The 14,559-nt window shown below is 29.7% G+C and overlaps 1 protein-coding gene across 4 annotated transcripts in view; it reads left to right on the plus strand.

Annotated features, from left to right (window-relative positions):
• The first annotated feature begins 321 nt into the window (after positions 1–321).
• Positions 322–14,559, plus strand: part of ash1 (histone-lysine N-methyltransferase ash1) — a 47,797-nt gene continuing 33,559 nt past the window's right edge. The window contains exons 1-4 of one of the 4 annotated variants that reach the window (XM_016061818.4): positions 322–451; positions 3,543–4,057; positions 5,162–11,451; positions 12,428–12,577. In XM_016061818.4, coding sequence (XP_015917304.3) covers positions 3,596–4,057; positions 5,162–11,451; positions 12,428–12,577 — 6,902 coding nt within the window. In that variant the 5' untranslated portion in view covers positions 322–451; positions 3,543–3,595. Of the gene's footprint in view, positions 1,032–3,542; positions 4,058–5,161; positions 11,452–12,427; positions 12,578–14,559 lie in introns of all 4 variants that reach the window. The other 3 variants (XM_016061819.4, XM_016061821.4, XM_071178927.2) reach the window with 3 other exon arrangements.

The following is a 14,559-nucleotide window of genomic DNA, read 5'->3' on the forward strand; positions in this document are numbered from 1 at the left end:
CTGTGCTCTGAAAAAATTGAAACTATGAAAACATAGCAAACATGATAATGAAGAAGAACATTTTTTGCTCTACGTAATTTTCTGCCTCAGATTTTCATTTTATGAATTTTAAATGAACATGCATATATTTGAACCGACTTTGCGGAAAAAATATTAGACTTGCGTTTTGTATCAGTGAAAAGATTCTTTAAAAATTATTGCCTCTTGAAATGATAAATATCAATAATTGGCATGTATTTTTGTATTAATTATTTGTATAGTCTTATTAACAGTTGATAAACGATCAATAATGAGAACTTTTTTAAATTTGCATTTTATTTATTTAAATCAAATATCTCTTTTATAAGCAATTTGATTTGGCAATGGTAGAGGAGAGTCTACAAATACAAACAAACCAGAGGATTCAAGTGATTTTCTAGATGTCAAAATAGTTTTTACCTCCATGTTTAAGGTAGATAAATGAACAATTTTATAGCATGTAAAAATCAGTTCACACAAAAAACAAAAATTCCTGTGGTTTCATTTGAAAGATTGTAAAAAACGATTTTTCACTTTTCTCCTTGGGAGAGATCCGCCATTTTTAATGGTAATAGTGCTGCAGAAAATGAAATGTGCCATGAAATTAGCATTAAATAATAAAAAAGGATAAATCGTTATTAAAAACTACAGTCAGATTTTTTTAGCATGGATCAAATATGTATTTTTAATTCACGAAGTCATCAATTTGTATTTACAGGGATCATCTCTTTCCCGCCATGTTGACTAACAGTGCTATTGTTTTTATTATGAAAATCAACAGTGTACAATGTAAACAATGCAAAAGAATTTTGACAAAGCGTTAGAAAATAAAATTGTGTTTATTTAAAACAAAATATGCAAGTTTCAATAATTTATTTAATATATAAAACAATGTTTAAATGACAAGCAGTAGTCAATGTACTCTATAACGGCATGTTTAGATTTAAAAAGCGTGTTATTGAAAACGTAATAATTGTTTTATGACCAGTCTAGTGATAATTTCTTGAAATATTGTAATAAAAGCTTTTTAATGAATTATTTATTTTGCTATACAAATTTTCAAATATTTTGTTGTGTGATTTTTTACATGTGTAGGTATTTCTCACAATCAAAACATTGCACTTAACATGAAACATTTTTAACAATTTATATGTATGCAACCTGTTTCTTTTACACGAATTTTATGTTTATTATCAGAAATACCAAATTATAATTAGCATCTTTGACGTTTAAAAAAAGTTCTAAGTTCTTAAATATTAACGCAATTAATATATCAATATTTATCTATTCGAAGTGTTTTGCAGATTATCCAAAAATGAAATACGTTATGAAATTTTATTATTTTGCTTGAAATACATTGTCATTCATAATGAAATCACAAAAGCTAGTTTTGAAATAAATTTGTTATGAATCTGCCTATAAATCTAAAAACCTTGGATGATAATCAAATTGTCATGCATGTTAAATTTAAAAATAAGAAAATCAATTAAAATACAGATTAAATATCAATTTAAAATACATACATGAATTAAGGAATTAAACTTGCATATATTTTTGTTGTTATTTTATTTAAGAACTCTAATCTTCACTTGAGACAGACTGGTTAAAATCTTTACTTTGTTTAATTATTATTTTAGTTTTCACATTAAAGTTATAAAAAATATTTATTTTGTAGATATATTATAATAGGTTTATTTTTTATGTATATATTAAATTTTCAACAAAAGTGTTTTAAATCTAAATAACATGAAATTACTGATAAAAAAAAAGTTTATTAGAATTGATAAAAAAAAAAAATTAAAAGCTAATATAAAATAGGGAGAAAGGGCATAAATAACTATTAGAATGTCTAAGTTCTTTTTGCTGTTTTTCAAATGACTTCCTTATCCTAAAAACAACTTTACAAGCTTTCAGCATGTAGAATTATATATTTTAAGTCAGGGATATTTAATCTATGACCTGCGAAACAAAAGTGGTCCATAAACCCTGAACTATTTAAAATATTAGTAAAAATATAAAAGCTATAGACTATAGTGCGAAATCTAATTTCTAGATATCGGAAACAGTTCCTTTATCCAAAAAAAAAAAAAGAAGTTTCTTTTATACACTTGTGATTTCTTCTTTTCTAACTTGTTGGTACTTTATGGTTGAAATTTATCATAACTTTAGTGTTTATTTTATTTTTTCTAAACATTTTAATTTTTTATATTTTTTCATTAACAGAATAACAGAGATTAAGCTTATTCCACTTTTTTTTATTGTTACATAGACTATTTATGTTTCTCTTTTATTTTGTATAGTGCGATGTTATAAAAAGTATTAACTTCTCTAAAATGGAAAAAATTTGAAAATGCTTTAAGTGTAGGTCTTTTATTTTCTTAATATAATTAAAAAATATATATATATTTAGTTAAACTTCTCTATAACATTCTTTGATTAGTTTTTAGAGCACATGTTTGCATCTGGTGCAAAGCAGTTGATTTTGTCTTTTCTGCCATTAAATACAATTTCTTAACCTGGCATGATAATTGATCAGTATTTCCTAATTTCTACAGTCTTGTTCTGACAATCTTTATCTTCCTTTTTTTCTTTTCTTCAAAAGTATTAATTAATTCCAATTGATTTTTTTAAGGCTGTTTAGAAAGTTGTTTCCAACCCCTTAGTGTCTATCCATAAAAGGCAGCATTATAAGTTATTTTCAATTGGTCAAAATTTAAAGAACTTTTTTGCTATTTTAAAAACTCTATCTCAATTAGTGTCAAAGTAAGAATCTCCATCAAAATTACTCTTGTCAAATATATTATTTTTTTTTTTATGTAGAACTAAATGTTATATGTTTAGTTGTTATCAGAAAAGAGGTTTTAGAGAATAGGGTGTGAGCAATTTATTAATACTTATTTTCTGTCTTAGAATTATCAAAACACTGACTTTATTAAGGAATAGGTTTGTTGCCATATATAAGAAAAATGTATTTGCCTTCTTATACAGGGGTCTGTCCAGGCCAAATTTACTACCTTTTAGCAGTACCTTCACAAATTCAACTTTTGGAAAAACAGTAGTTTCACAAAATACTTTTTCTTAAAATTTTATTTTTGTATCCCGTAAGAAGCGATAAATCCATATTTTTATCATATTTTTGTGTTGATTTTTTGATATAAATTTTAATTTTCACAAATTATGCCTAAATTTTCACAAAATAGGTACCTCTCAGAAAAACCTAGACAGACCCCTGTTATGTGTTAGTTGACAACCACAGAGGTAAAAATATGGTAACCTACATCTTATAAAAATTTCCCCTTTTCTGTAATTTTATTCAATTGGAGTTTTCATTCATTAGTGCGAATTTCTGTCAAGAGACAGCACTACAATACTGATTCACCTTAATAAGAAGCATATCATTTTTGAAATCACTGTAAAATTTTTGTATCTCTGAACTAAAGTGGTTTATCACTTTTTACCTCTGAGGTTTTAAATTTTTTTAAATATATTCTAGCATGTTCTCATAGACTTAAATTGTATTTCAGGTATTTTCTAATGTAGCGAAGTTGCATAAGCAAATGCTTGGGAATGTTTGAAGATGGCACAGAGCCTTTTGACGCAACGAGGTGTGGAGTATGGCTCTACAATGCGATCGCTTCAAGCGGTTGGAGCCAAGAAACATCCACCTAAGAAGTGGCGCTCCCGTAACCAGAGTTGCAGTGAATCAAGTAGTGCAACTAGCGATAGCTGTAGCAGCAGTGACAGTGATGGAGAAGGAAGCTCAAGTAGAAGTTCTGCTACAGCAGAACGAGAATTTTCCATTGTGAAAGAAAGCAATTTTGCCAATGCTCCACTGAAATTGAAAATTGCTGCAAGAAGAATAAAGAAGGCACAAGAGGTTGGAAATGAAAATTTAGACCAAGAAGATTATTCTGAATTTCCGCCAGCTGGAAGTGACTCAGCACATAATGACATCAAGTGCAAAAATGTTGGTACTGTAGCAAAATGCACCAGGGAACCTCGAGAAAGGACTCAGCGATGCAAAAGAAAAGTTGAGAAAGTAAGTATTGTATTCAGTGTTTTCATCATAGAAAAAAAAAATGGGTGAGAATTTCTCACCCTTTCTCAAAAGCAGGGTGAGATTTCAAAAAGTTAAGTGAGATTTTTTAAAACTAAAAAAACACAAAAACTCTAAAAAAATTATTTCTTTAATTATAATAAATTTTTAACGTCTTCTATTTTTTAAAGCATTGAATATTTTTAGTGCATCATCATAGAAGATTTTGCCTTTACAAGGTATTTGTCCATCTTACATAAGTGCATAAAAAATTTGAACGTCTTACATGAAGAAACCTTACCTACGGTGAACATGTGATTGTAGAGAAATGTGCTCTGAAAGGGGTTCCGTGGTTGTGTTCTGTTGTTCGAAAAGGTTCTAAACAATACTGGTAAATAGGGAAGCTAGATAATGGGGCAGATGGTGAAAATAATGAAAGATCTAGGAAGAAAAGTGAAACGGATTTTTTTCTAAATGGCGTAAATCGAAGCTTTTTCCAAAATGCAAGAAATTTGCGAATTTTGAAATTGATTTATAGAATGCGCGAATTTCTCGCGGTAATCATTTTTTAATGCGAGAAAAAAAAAAATATGCGAGATTCTCGCGCTGTAGTGAAAACACTGGTATTAGGGAAGGTTTTTCATAAATCAGACTAATTATTCTATTTGTCATTATAGTTTTTTAAAAATCTATTTAAAGAATAATTTCAGATTGAAATAAATAAAATGTATGTTTCTTAAAGTGTTTGTTCTCGAAAAATCTTGTGATTGGTAAGAGTTATAAGCTTTAAGTGCCTTCAACAAAATTTGTATAAGATTTTCGGAGTCTTTAAATAGGCACAATTAAAACTTTTATGAAGCACTATTGTTGATAGATTTTTTCCTCCATTCCATTGAAATGAATTTTTTTTATTTCTTTGCAATTGTTTTTCTATAACTTGATTGCATTTCTCTTTTTTTCCCCTTTTCCTTTATGAATTTCTTTAGCTTCAAAGTTTAATGTTAAATTATATAATAAATCACATTCAACAAAATATAAAAATGTTTTTGCTATTAATGTTGTCTCTTTTGCAAAAATCAATAAATTTTTTAAAAATTTAAATTATAGAAAAGATGTCTTCAAACAAAAGATTCCCGAATGTCCTGTGGCGGTCAATATTCAACATGCAAAGCAGCAAGAAAAACACGTCGTTGCAGCACTAGTGGTAGCTCAAGTTCTTCTAGTTCAAGTGGCAGCTCCAGTGGATCTTCTGGGAGTAGTAGTAGTGGAAGCAGTAGTGGTAGTAGCACTGGTTGTAGTAGTAACAGCAGCAGCGGCAGCAGTTCTAGTGGATCAAGCAGTACTTCAGGTAGTTCTAGTAGTAGCAGTAGCTCTAGTAGAAGTTCATCAGGCTCTGAAAGTGAAAGCTGTTGCAGTGCTTCAAATTATACACGCTGTCGAAGAAGAAAAAGTCGAAGGAGAAAAGCATCTACTAAGTGCCAAGCAACTTGCACTCTACAATGTAAGAAATTGCAGAATGTATCTGAATCCTCTTTATCTAACAGTCAATCTGCAGGACTCAGCGAAAAGCCAGGATTTGGTAAGGGTGGAAAGCGAATACCCAATGACTGTGCTCGAAATAAAAAGCTGCAAGTCAGTGACATTGACTATTTTACTATCTCATCATCAGATGAAAACTGTTCGACAGGAGATAAAAATGCTAGCATTCAAGAATGCTTCAGTATGTGGAGAAAAGTTGAAGAAAAGCATTGTGCCATTATTGAAGACTCTCCTGGAAATGGAGATTTACAGATGCAAGTATTGAGTGTTACAAATGCAGAAGTAGAATGCAACATCAATGTATCTAGCAATATCGGACTTCTTAATTCTGGCGGTGAAAAACATTTTCTTGTAAATAATAAATGTGAAAATCAAAATACCACGGAATGTAATTTTAACTTTCATTCTTTGGAACAATTGCCATCTATTATTAAAGGCCATGTAACTGTTTCCACTACTAGTCTTGACTTAGATGCTTTACCTGTTTCTTTGTCTAATGTGTCCCCCGACAGTGGTATACAGTCATCTGGCGATTCTCCTCTACGTGTGGATTGTGAAATAACAGCATGTAGGGATGGTAATCAGTCACTTGTTAGCCTTGTTGATGATTATTTTGATAGAAGAGACTCATCTGAATTGACTAACAAGCTGAATGATAAGCAGGAAAAACCTGTTTCTCCTGCACATTCTCCTCCTGTTTTGATACCTCACGATCCACTGTGGACACCTAGAATTGCAGATCCACCATCCATTGTTGAAATTCAAAAATCCGATGAGGATTGTGCTCCATTTTTAGTTCAAGAGGGTATTGAGGTGAAGCTTAAAGGAGTCTCAGAAATGAAAGTCGAAACAATGTACACTGATTATAAGGAAGTTGAATTTACTACAGTGAAAGAATTCTTACGTGAAGAGTTGATAGAGCAGAGTTGTACTGATAAAAGCAAAGCAAATTCTTTGATGACAAGTAATAGTAAAAATTTTTCGTCTGAAACCAAATCAAATGTTCATGCTTTTTCTCAAAATCCTCTTCACCTAATGTTCAATGACCAGTCTGTTGAGATTGAAAAATCTGAAACGCCTGTTTTCTCAGATCAGTCATCTCCTCAGCTCTTACCATCCACTGAAATAAGAAGACCCAAAGCAAGGACTCCTCGAAGAATAGCTGAAGCAAATTTAAAAACCGACAATGAATTGCTGTCATTAGTTCAAAGCGTTCAAGACTCTATAAGTTCGCAGTTTCAAAGTGTAGAATCTGATGAACTTAGTGATGTTGACATGAGTAGCATATCTGTTACTGCATTGACTTGTGACACTACCAGTGATAGTTTCTGTGATAAGCTCTCTAATGAGGAAAACATCGACATACTTCTCAATGACAGGACTTGTATAAGAGAAAATGAAAATGATTCAAAACCTTTTTGTTCATCGACAAATGTTGCTAATTGTGATGTGAGTTGTACCACAAATATGGAAAATTCAAATAACTTATCTAATATTTCAAATGAAGAATATTCTGAAAAAAGTTCAGCACTTTCATGCGATTCTAGCAGAATTTCATCTGAAGAGAAGAAGCTAACTTCAAATGAACTTCCAAGCACTTGTGAAAGTGTTTCAGAAGGTATTGATAAACTCTCTTTGAATAGTTCAACTGATCTTAATGATTGCTATTCTCTCAATTTAAATCAGGATATTAAACCCCTATGTTCTGATGAATCTGAGATTCCTCTATTGAACGTTTCTTCCTCTGGTGCTTCTAATCATAAAAAAGATTCTGAAAATAACAACATTAATCTTTTATGTAATGAGGTCCCCGAAATTGTTCCCGAAAATACTTCAAATGCTAGTAAACATACCGAGAAGGAAATTCTTGATCAACCACCAGAGGTAAATGTTGAAACCCCTGCAAATTTGCAATCGAATATTAAAGTACCTGAAAAGAAAGGAAGGGGCAGACCGAGAAAGCATCCAAAAGGTACAGAAATAATTAAACCTGATGAAAAAATCGACTTATCTTTAGATAACTCTAGTGCTATTCCTTTAACAAATCAAATTACAAGTGGCAAAGAAAAAAGAAAATCCACAAAGCCTGTTATTAATTCTCTTGTTGAAACTAAAAATGTAAACCCTGATTTGGATAGTGAAATAAAAAGTTCTAAAAATAAATCCAATCCGTCTAAGATAGAAAGTAATAAAATATCAACTAATTTAGATAGAAAAATGGACTCTTCAGTGAAAAATAGTAAAGGACGAAATAGAGATAAAAGTTTAGATCCAAACCGGCCATCTGTGGAGAATGATATTCTCAGTAGGAAAATTTCAAAATGTCCCCATTCTAGGAGCTTAACTGTTGATGACATTTGTGAAAATAATGCTGAATTGGAAAGATTAATAAATACTCCCGTCATTATTACTGATGATAATGACGCTACAAATTCAGAAAAGAATTCTTCCCCTAAGTTTTCGAAATACATTAATCCACTACTGAATAATTCAGAGCAAAACAAACCTCAGGAATCTCATAATAAGCCAGAAATTAATAATACTGGAAATGAATCTAAAAGAAAGAAAAGCTTTGCTGGTCGAAGAAAAAGCTCTCATTATGGACTCAATTCTATTAGTGATCAGACTGATTTAAAACCTGAAAGTTTAACTTCGTCTAGTAAAGAAGAAATATCTGAAGAAAAATCTCATGAAGCAGTATTTCCACCAGTTCATACAATAGATGCTGTTCCTGAGACTGAAATAAAACCATCACCCGTAGATAAGAATTCTCTAGTTGAAAAATCTAAAATTAAAGAGTCTTTCAAAGGTTCGCAATCATCTAATACTGTAATAAACCAAGCAGAAGAAAAAATTATTACTATAGATCCACAGTTAAGCAATAAAAATGATCCAGAAAAAGTACCAGAGCAGGACGTTGCTTTAGACTTAGTTGATAATATATCCGATTTCAGTAATGTTGAAAAATTTGTTTCCCTTACACCTTTTCATAAACCCAAAAGTAATAGAGGGAGAAAAAGTAAGAAAAAGAACTCATGTATTATAAGTCCTTCTTCGCTTGAATCGATAACTCAGCTAGCAGAAACTAACTTTGAGGTAGTAAATTCGGTTGAAACAAATCTTATAAATAGTGTTTTACCTGATGGTGAAGCAAAGGATTTTCCACCAAATCAAAGTATTATCAATTTGAAAGGAAATAGCTCAATGCCAAATGAAAGAAATTGGAAAAGTAGGCTTAAAAAATGCAGTAAGTCAATTGCAACATCTCATGAAGGGTTAACAAAAGAAGATACCAACTTGAGAACCATGCCAGAAAAATCAGATTGTGATAGTGAAAATACAAAACCTATTCGAAGCAAACGGATCAGAGAATGTGTATCGAAGAAGAAAAATTTTGATAATCTGGATGCTGTTATTGATGAAGTTGCTCAATCTGGTAAAATTGATAAACAACTTGAAAAAGTTAGTGAAAAGATACAAAAACTTGAATTGCATCATGCACAATCAGAATTTCACCCTAAGATACTTTCAAAGAAGAAAGTAAAAAATTCTACTGATGATTTATCTAAACAAAGAAAATTGTCTGATCTCTGTCCAGATAAAAATCCTGTGTTTGAATCTAAAGAAAAAAAGTTTGTATCTGAACAAAAGATATCACAGCTTGTTTCAGAGAAAACTTTAAAAACAATTGGTACTTCTTCTGAAAATAGTGATTTGAAATATCTTAGTAATAATAATGGTGCTGAAGATGCTAATGGCCTTTCTTTTATAAACGCTAAACCATCTGAGAGACAAAAGAAGCGAAAATCACAACCAATTTCTTCACCTGAATTATTAAGTCAGAATTCTCCAGGGAAAAATAACTCGAAGATTTCTTCTAAAAAAACTGAGAAACAAAAACCCTCAGATGTAATTGATAAAAGTAATTCTGATCCTGAATTGTCTCCTTCTACATCCCCAGAAAAAGTAAATTCTGATGAACCAAGTATTTCTGGAACTTCTGAAACGATTGTGTTTTCTGATGAAAAACAAATTCGTAAGAAAATATTATCAAAACAAAAACCTCTTTCTCGTAGGATTTCTACTAGCAATTCAGATTCAAAAGGTATTTCAAAGATACGAAATACCAAAACAAAACCGTCTCTTTGTAAAGCTGCTACTGTTTCTAAATCCAAACGCCGTAAAGTTAGTGATAAAGAGTTGCCAAATGAAAAACCAAAAAGTGATGTTCAATTAAATAAATCAAAAGTCTCCATTTCTGATAAAGGCACTAATCTTATTTCTAAAGATGTTTCTAATGTTGACCAAATTACTGATATAAGTCAATCATCTTCAAAAGTAAATAAAAAGGATTCCAAGAAATCAAAAGTGGATGATGAAAAAGAAAATTTAGATGTTAGAAAAATAGATAAGTTTTCTTTAAATAAAACAAAATCCAAACTTAGTAAAGAATTAAAAAGTGCAAAAATTTCTGAAGATGCTAAGAAAATTCCTCATCAACAACTTAATGTTTGTAAAGAAATTGATTTCCACGAGAAGGAGGATAATTTTTCTTCTTTGTCTTTGAAGGAGGACTATAATACCTCAGCAAACTTCACTGCTAATACCAGAACTTATACTATAGATAAACAATCAGCACTTGAAATGAAACCTATTAAGAAAAAGAGGTCTGCTAAATTGTACTATACTGAGGATCCAAATTTTAGTATTGAGTTAGAAAAATTGGCTGGGTTATTGGACTCTTGTTATATATCAAAAAAACGTGTGAAACTAATGGATGAAACATTAAATATGACTATACCATCTATATTTCACTTGAATTTCTGTTTGGGCAAAGAAAAAGCAACACGGCTTTCTCAGTCGAATAAAATTTCAAAAGATAAACCTAAAATTACTAGAAAGAAACCTAAGAGACTTGGCAAAGCAAAGACTGTAGTGAAGGGTGTTGCAACTCTCAAACCAAAAGATGTAGTTAGTGAAAACTGTCTTCCTCTGAAAAAACGTCGTCATATAACATCTGCTCAAGTCCTTAATTCTAAAATAGCAACCAATGATACTGTTGTACCTAAAACTACGAGTGTCAAAAGGAATTTCACTTTAAATACTTCATTTGATGAGACGATAGAGGAATGTATTAGAAAACATATGATGACTGATGAGAAAAAACCTGCCCCAGTTGTCCAAGTAGTGAAAGCTAAACCAAAAGTGTCAAAATCAAGAGATTCAATTGATGATGCAATTGATAGTTGTATAAAAAATAATTTGCTACCTACTAAAGCAGTTTCTGAACCAATTGCTAAGGAATCGCTAAAGAAAGATGAAACAGAAGATGTGCCATTAGCATCTTTAATGAATAAAAAAAGGAAAAAAGTTCCTGAAATTGTCACTAAGCCTAAAATTGTAGAAACAGCATTAGCATACAGGCAAAAGCGAAAGCGCTTGATTAAAGAAGCTTGTGCTCAATCTGTGAAATCGCAAAAAGAGAATAATGTTGCTGAAAATGTTCTTAGTGCTCAGAAAAAAAGGAGAAGATTTCGAAATAAAACTGGTTTTGTGCGAGTCAAGAAGAAAAAAGCTCGTGCGCCGCTGAACACAGAAATAATTGAAACAAGGGAAGTGACTCTAGATGGAGAAATTATTGATTTAACAGCTGAAGATAATATGTTGGATTCTATTGAAAGTGTTGTTAAAGCATCTGTAGAATCTCAAGAACCAAGATCTCGCAGGAAAAGGAAAAATGTTGCTCAGAAATGTGAAATCGAAGTGTTGGATTTAACAAGTGGTAATGATGATGATATCGAATGTCTTGAAGCAAAAAGACAAAAAGTAAATGAAGAAGAGGAACTTTTAGAGCCCAAGTAAGTTTACTAATGAAATATCAATAAGATTATATTTACAGTGGTTTTGATTAATACAATATTTTAAAATAAATAATTGTTTAAAGAATTAACTAACTTCTAGTTCTATCTTTTATTTGAATTAGTTGTTTTTGATTGTTAATCATTTTAAGATTTATCCTGTAGAAATATAATGTAAAATTTTGAAGATTTGAAATATATTGAGTCTTGCCCATTTTATAGATTGTATTGATTCTCGAGTGCAGTTAGCTTTTAATTTCATAAGAGAATAAAAAACTCTTGATTTTTGAAAATGTATTTTCAATAAAAATTTTAATTAACTCATTATAAAAAGAAAAAAAATATTTAAAATACACAGTTTCCTAATTCAATAATTCCTAGTTCAACAATAAACATTTTATCGTGAATTCTTATAGTGCTTATCTTTAATTTCTGCTTTTTAAGTGGTTCATTTAGGATGCAATTAATTAAATGCTATAAAATTAGTGATTTTAAACAACATTTTTTAAAAGAGAAAACTGAGGTGACATATTTTTAAATATGATTTTGTTTTATGTTTAAAACTTTGTTATCTGTTATATATTTTTTAAAATGTGTTAGGTAACTGATTCAGTGTTTGACTTTTTTTATAGAAATTAAATAATTATTCATTAAATTAATTAACAAAAAGTAGTTATGGTCCAATCGTAACACTTTTGATCTAGCTTACGGGTTAGGAGATCTCTGATCATACCACTTTTGCACTAGATTTATATGACTGAACACATTCAGTTCATGATGCTGTACATTTTATTTAAAAATTAAAGAAATGTACTTAAGTTTCCCTTTTTTTTTTTATGTATCATGCGTTCATGTATCAAAAATTCAATCAATATATTTTATTAATTTGAAATTCCCTTTTATTTTTTTTATATGAAAATTAAATTTAGGTCTTGTGGATTTTATCAGTCTTATGTTTGCTTTAAACATCTTTTAGATATCAACAAATCATTCAAGTTACAGAACCATCATCAGGTAGAAGGCTAGCTCCCGCTGATCCTCGAAAAGTGCGCAAGAAAGAAATATCTTTACCAAAGAAGAAATTTTTAAGAGCTGGTCTATACTCACCATTTTTCAAACAAGATTGGTAAGAATAATTGTTAACTAAATATTCTGTATAGATTTTCTTTTTAGATTCCATATTTAAAATAATTTAATAAGTAATTTTGACATTGCAATTACAAAGGGGTAAACAGTTTCTTCTACTTCCTCTTCAATAGGATTGTAATTTTAACAGTCAAAATTGAATTTATCCAGTATATTACATAAAATTGGTATTAACTGTTCGCAACTGGTTGCAAGTAGTAAAGAAGGGCCAGAACCTCCTGAAACTGTTTTCAACGAGCATTAATTTTAATGATTGAGTTTTTTTTATATTTAGTGCAATGTTTTTTAAAAAAAACTCGAACTTAATCATGTAAATGTATTTTTTAAAATTTTATTGAATTTCATTTGTTTTTCTTTTTTAACATAAAAAATTTTCAGTTTATCTGCATCATTTTATACTCTCCAGATAGAGTCTTAGAATTTAATAATGAATGAAATGGCTAACTTTTTTATGCCAAAGATTACCAATGTTTTGAAGAAAAAAAGTCCATTTAGCTAGACAGTTATACTGACTGCTTAAATGCTTTCCCCTTTTAACTAATGGAGTTTTAAGTCATCATCGTTTTATTCATTGTGATAACTGTCATCTTGCCACTATAAGCATTACATATTTTTTAGGTTTTTTTAATTTCATTTCTTGAAAGTTTACTTAATAATATAACTCTTTTTAAATGTTGCAGCATTTTACTAATTATTATTCAATGTTACTCTATAAACAAATGCCAAATTCTATTTTAAAATCTTTCTTTTTGGTAACTGTTAATATATTATCAAAAAAAATGTATTCCGTTAAATGTTTGCTGTACTTTTCTAGTGTCTTTAGGTTTTCTTCTTTTTCCTAAATTATTTAAAATAAACAATCAGTGTCAATGGATTAAATCGATTAACTTGATTTTCAGCAAAACTCATTTTCGATAAATTGCCAATAGTGGATCTTTCTCTGTATTCTGAAGTGTCTGTTAATAAATCGCAATAATGGATGTTTCTCTGCATTCTGAAGTGTCTGTTAACTCTTTGCTTTTAACTTGATCCTCTTGCTGATAGGTTTTTTGCCTATCAAGTAAAATATTTTACCCTTCTGTTAAAATATGAATTCTCAGAAATTTACTATCGAATTATGTTTCTAATAGTTATGATACATAAAAAAATACTGAAGAAACTATTTAAATCATCTGGTGTTAACATGTCTTTTTTATTTTTACTACTACTAGTTAGACAGCTAATAAAGATAGTCTAAAATCAAAAATGCTACTACAATTATCTTGTTTTCCTTTAGTGTGCATATAACAAAAGCAATGTTTACATCACCACCCACAAAAATCAGCTTCATAAGAATGTGGTGCACATGTCTTGCCATTTACTAAGATTTATTTTTTAAAAAAAGTATTTACGTTCTCCTGCGGGCAACGTGTTATCTGTGATATTTTTGTTAAGATTCACTATGATTCCTGGTTGCTATGAAAATAGTTTGGAAGTTGATGTATCCAATGAAACTAATCTGATTACTTACTCTTTTACATTAAGAACTGATTTCAATCTTTTTAAAGTTTAATATGAGATTTTTATTGAATTTATAAACCTTGAAATATTTTTGTGTATTTATTGATTCATAGAGACAATGGTAGTAATAGTAATAAAAACTTGGTCCATTTTGGTTGTCTAATTTATTTCAATCAAGTAAAATATTTTGATTTTGCAATCAAAGCAAGCAGACATCTGCAGCTTTTTTTTAATATTATCATTAAACTTTTTTAAATCTTTACTGAAATATGTTTTGTTTCTGAAAAGACTTGCTAAAGACTGAAAAGACAATGTTAGCAAACAAAGATTACTGTGAGACAACAAATTTTCATAGCTTCGGACATTTTTTGATTATTCATGTATTAAAACACAAGTTATCAATTTTCAGTATTTTATGTTAAGTTCGCAGTAACCTAAATATTGTTTAATTAGTAATTTACT

The sequence above is a fragment of the Parasteatoda tepidariorum genome, chromosome 3 (genome assembly GCF_982258835.1).
Source record: "Parasteatoda tepidariorum strain Cologne lab strain chromosome 3, Ptep-v5.0, whole genome shotgun sequence".
NCBI classification, from domain to species: Eukaryota; Metazoa; Arthropoda; class Arachnida; order Araneae; family Theridiidae; genus Parasteatoda; species Parasteatoda tepidariorum.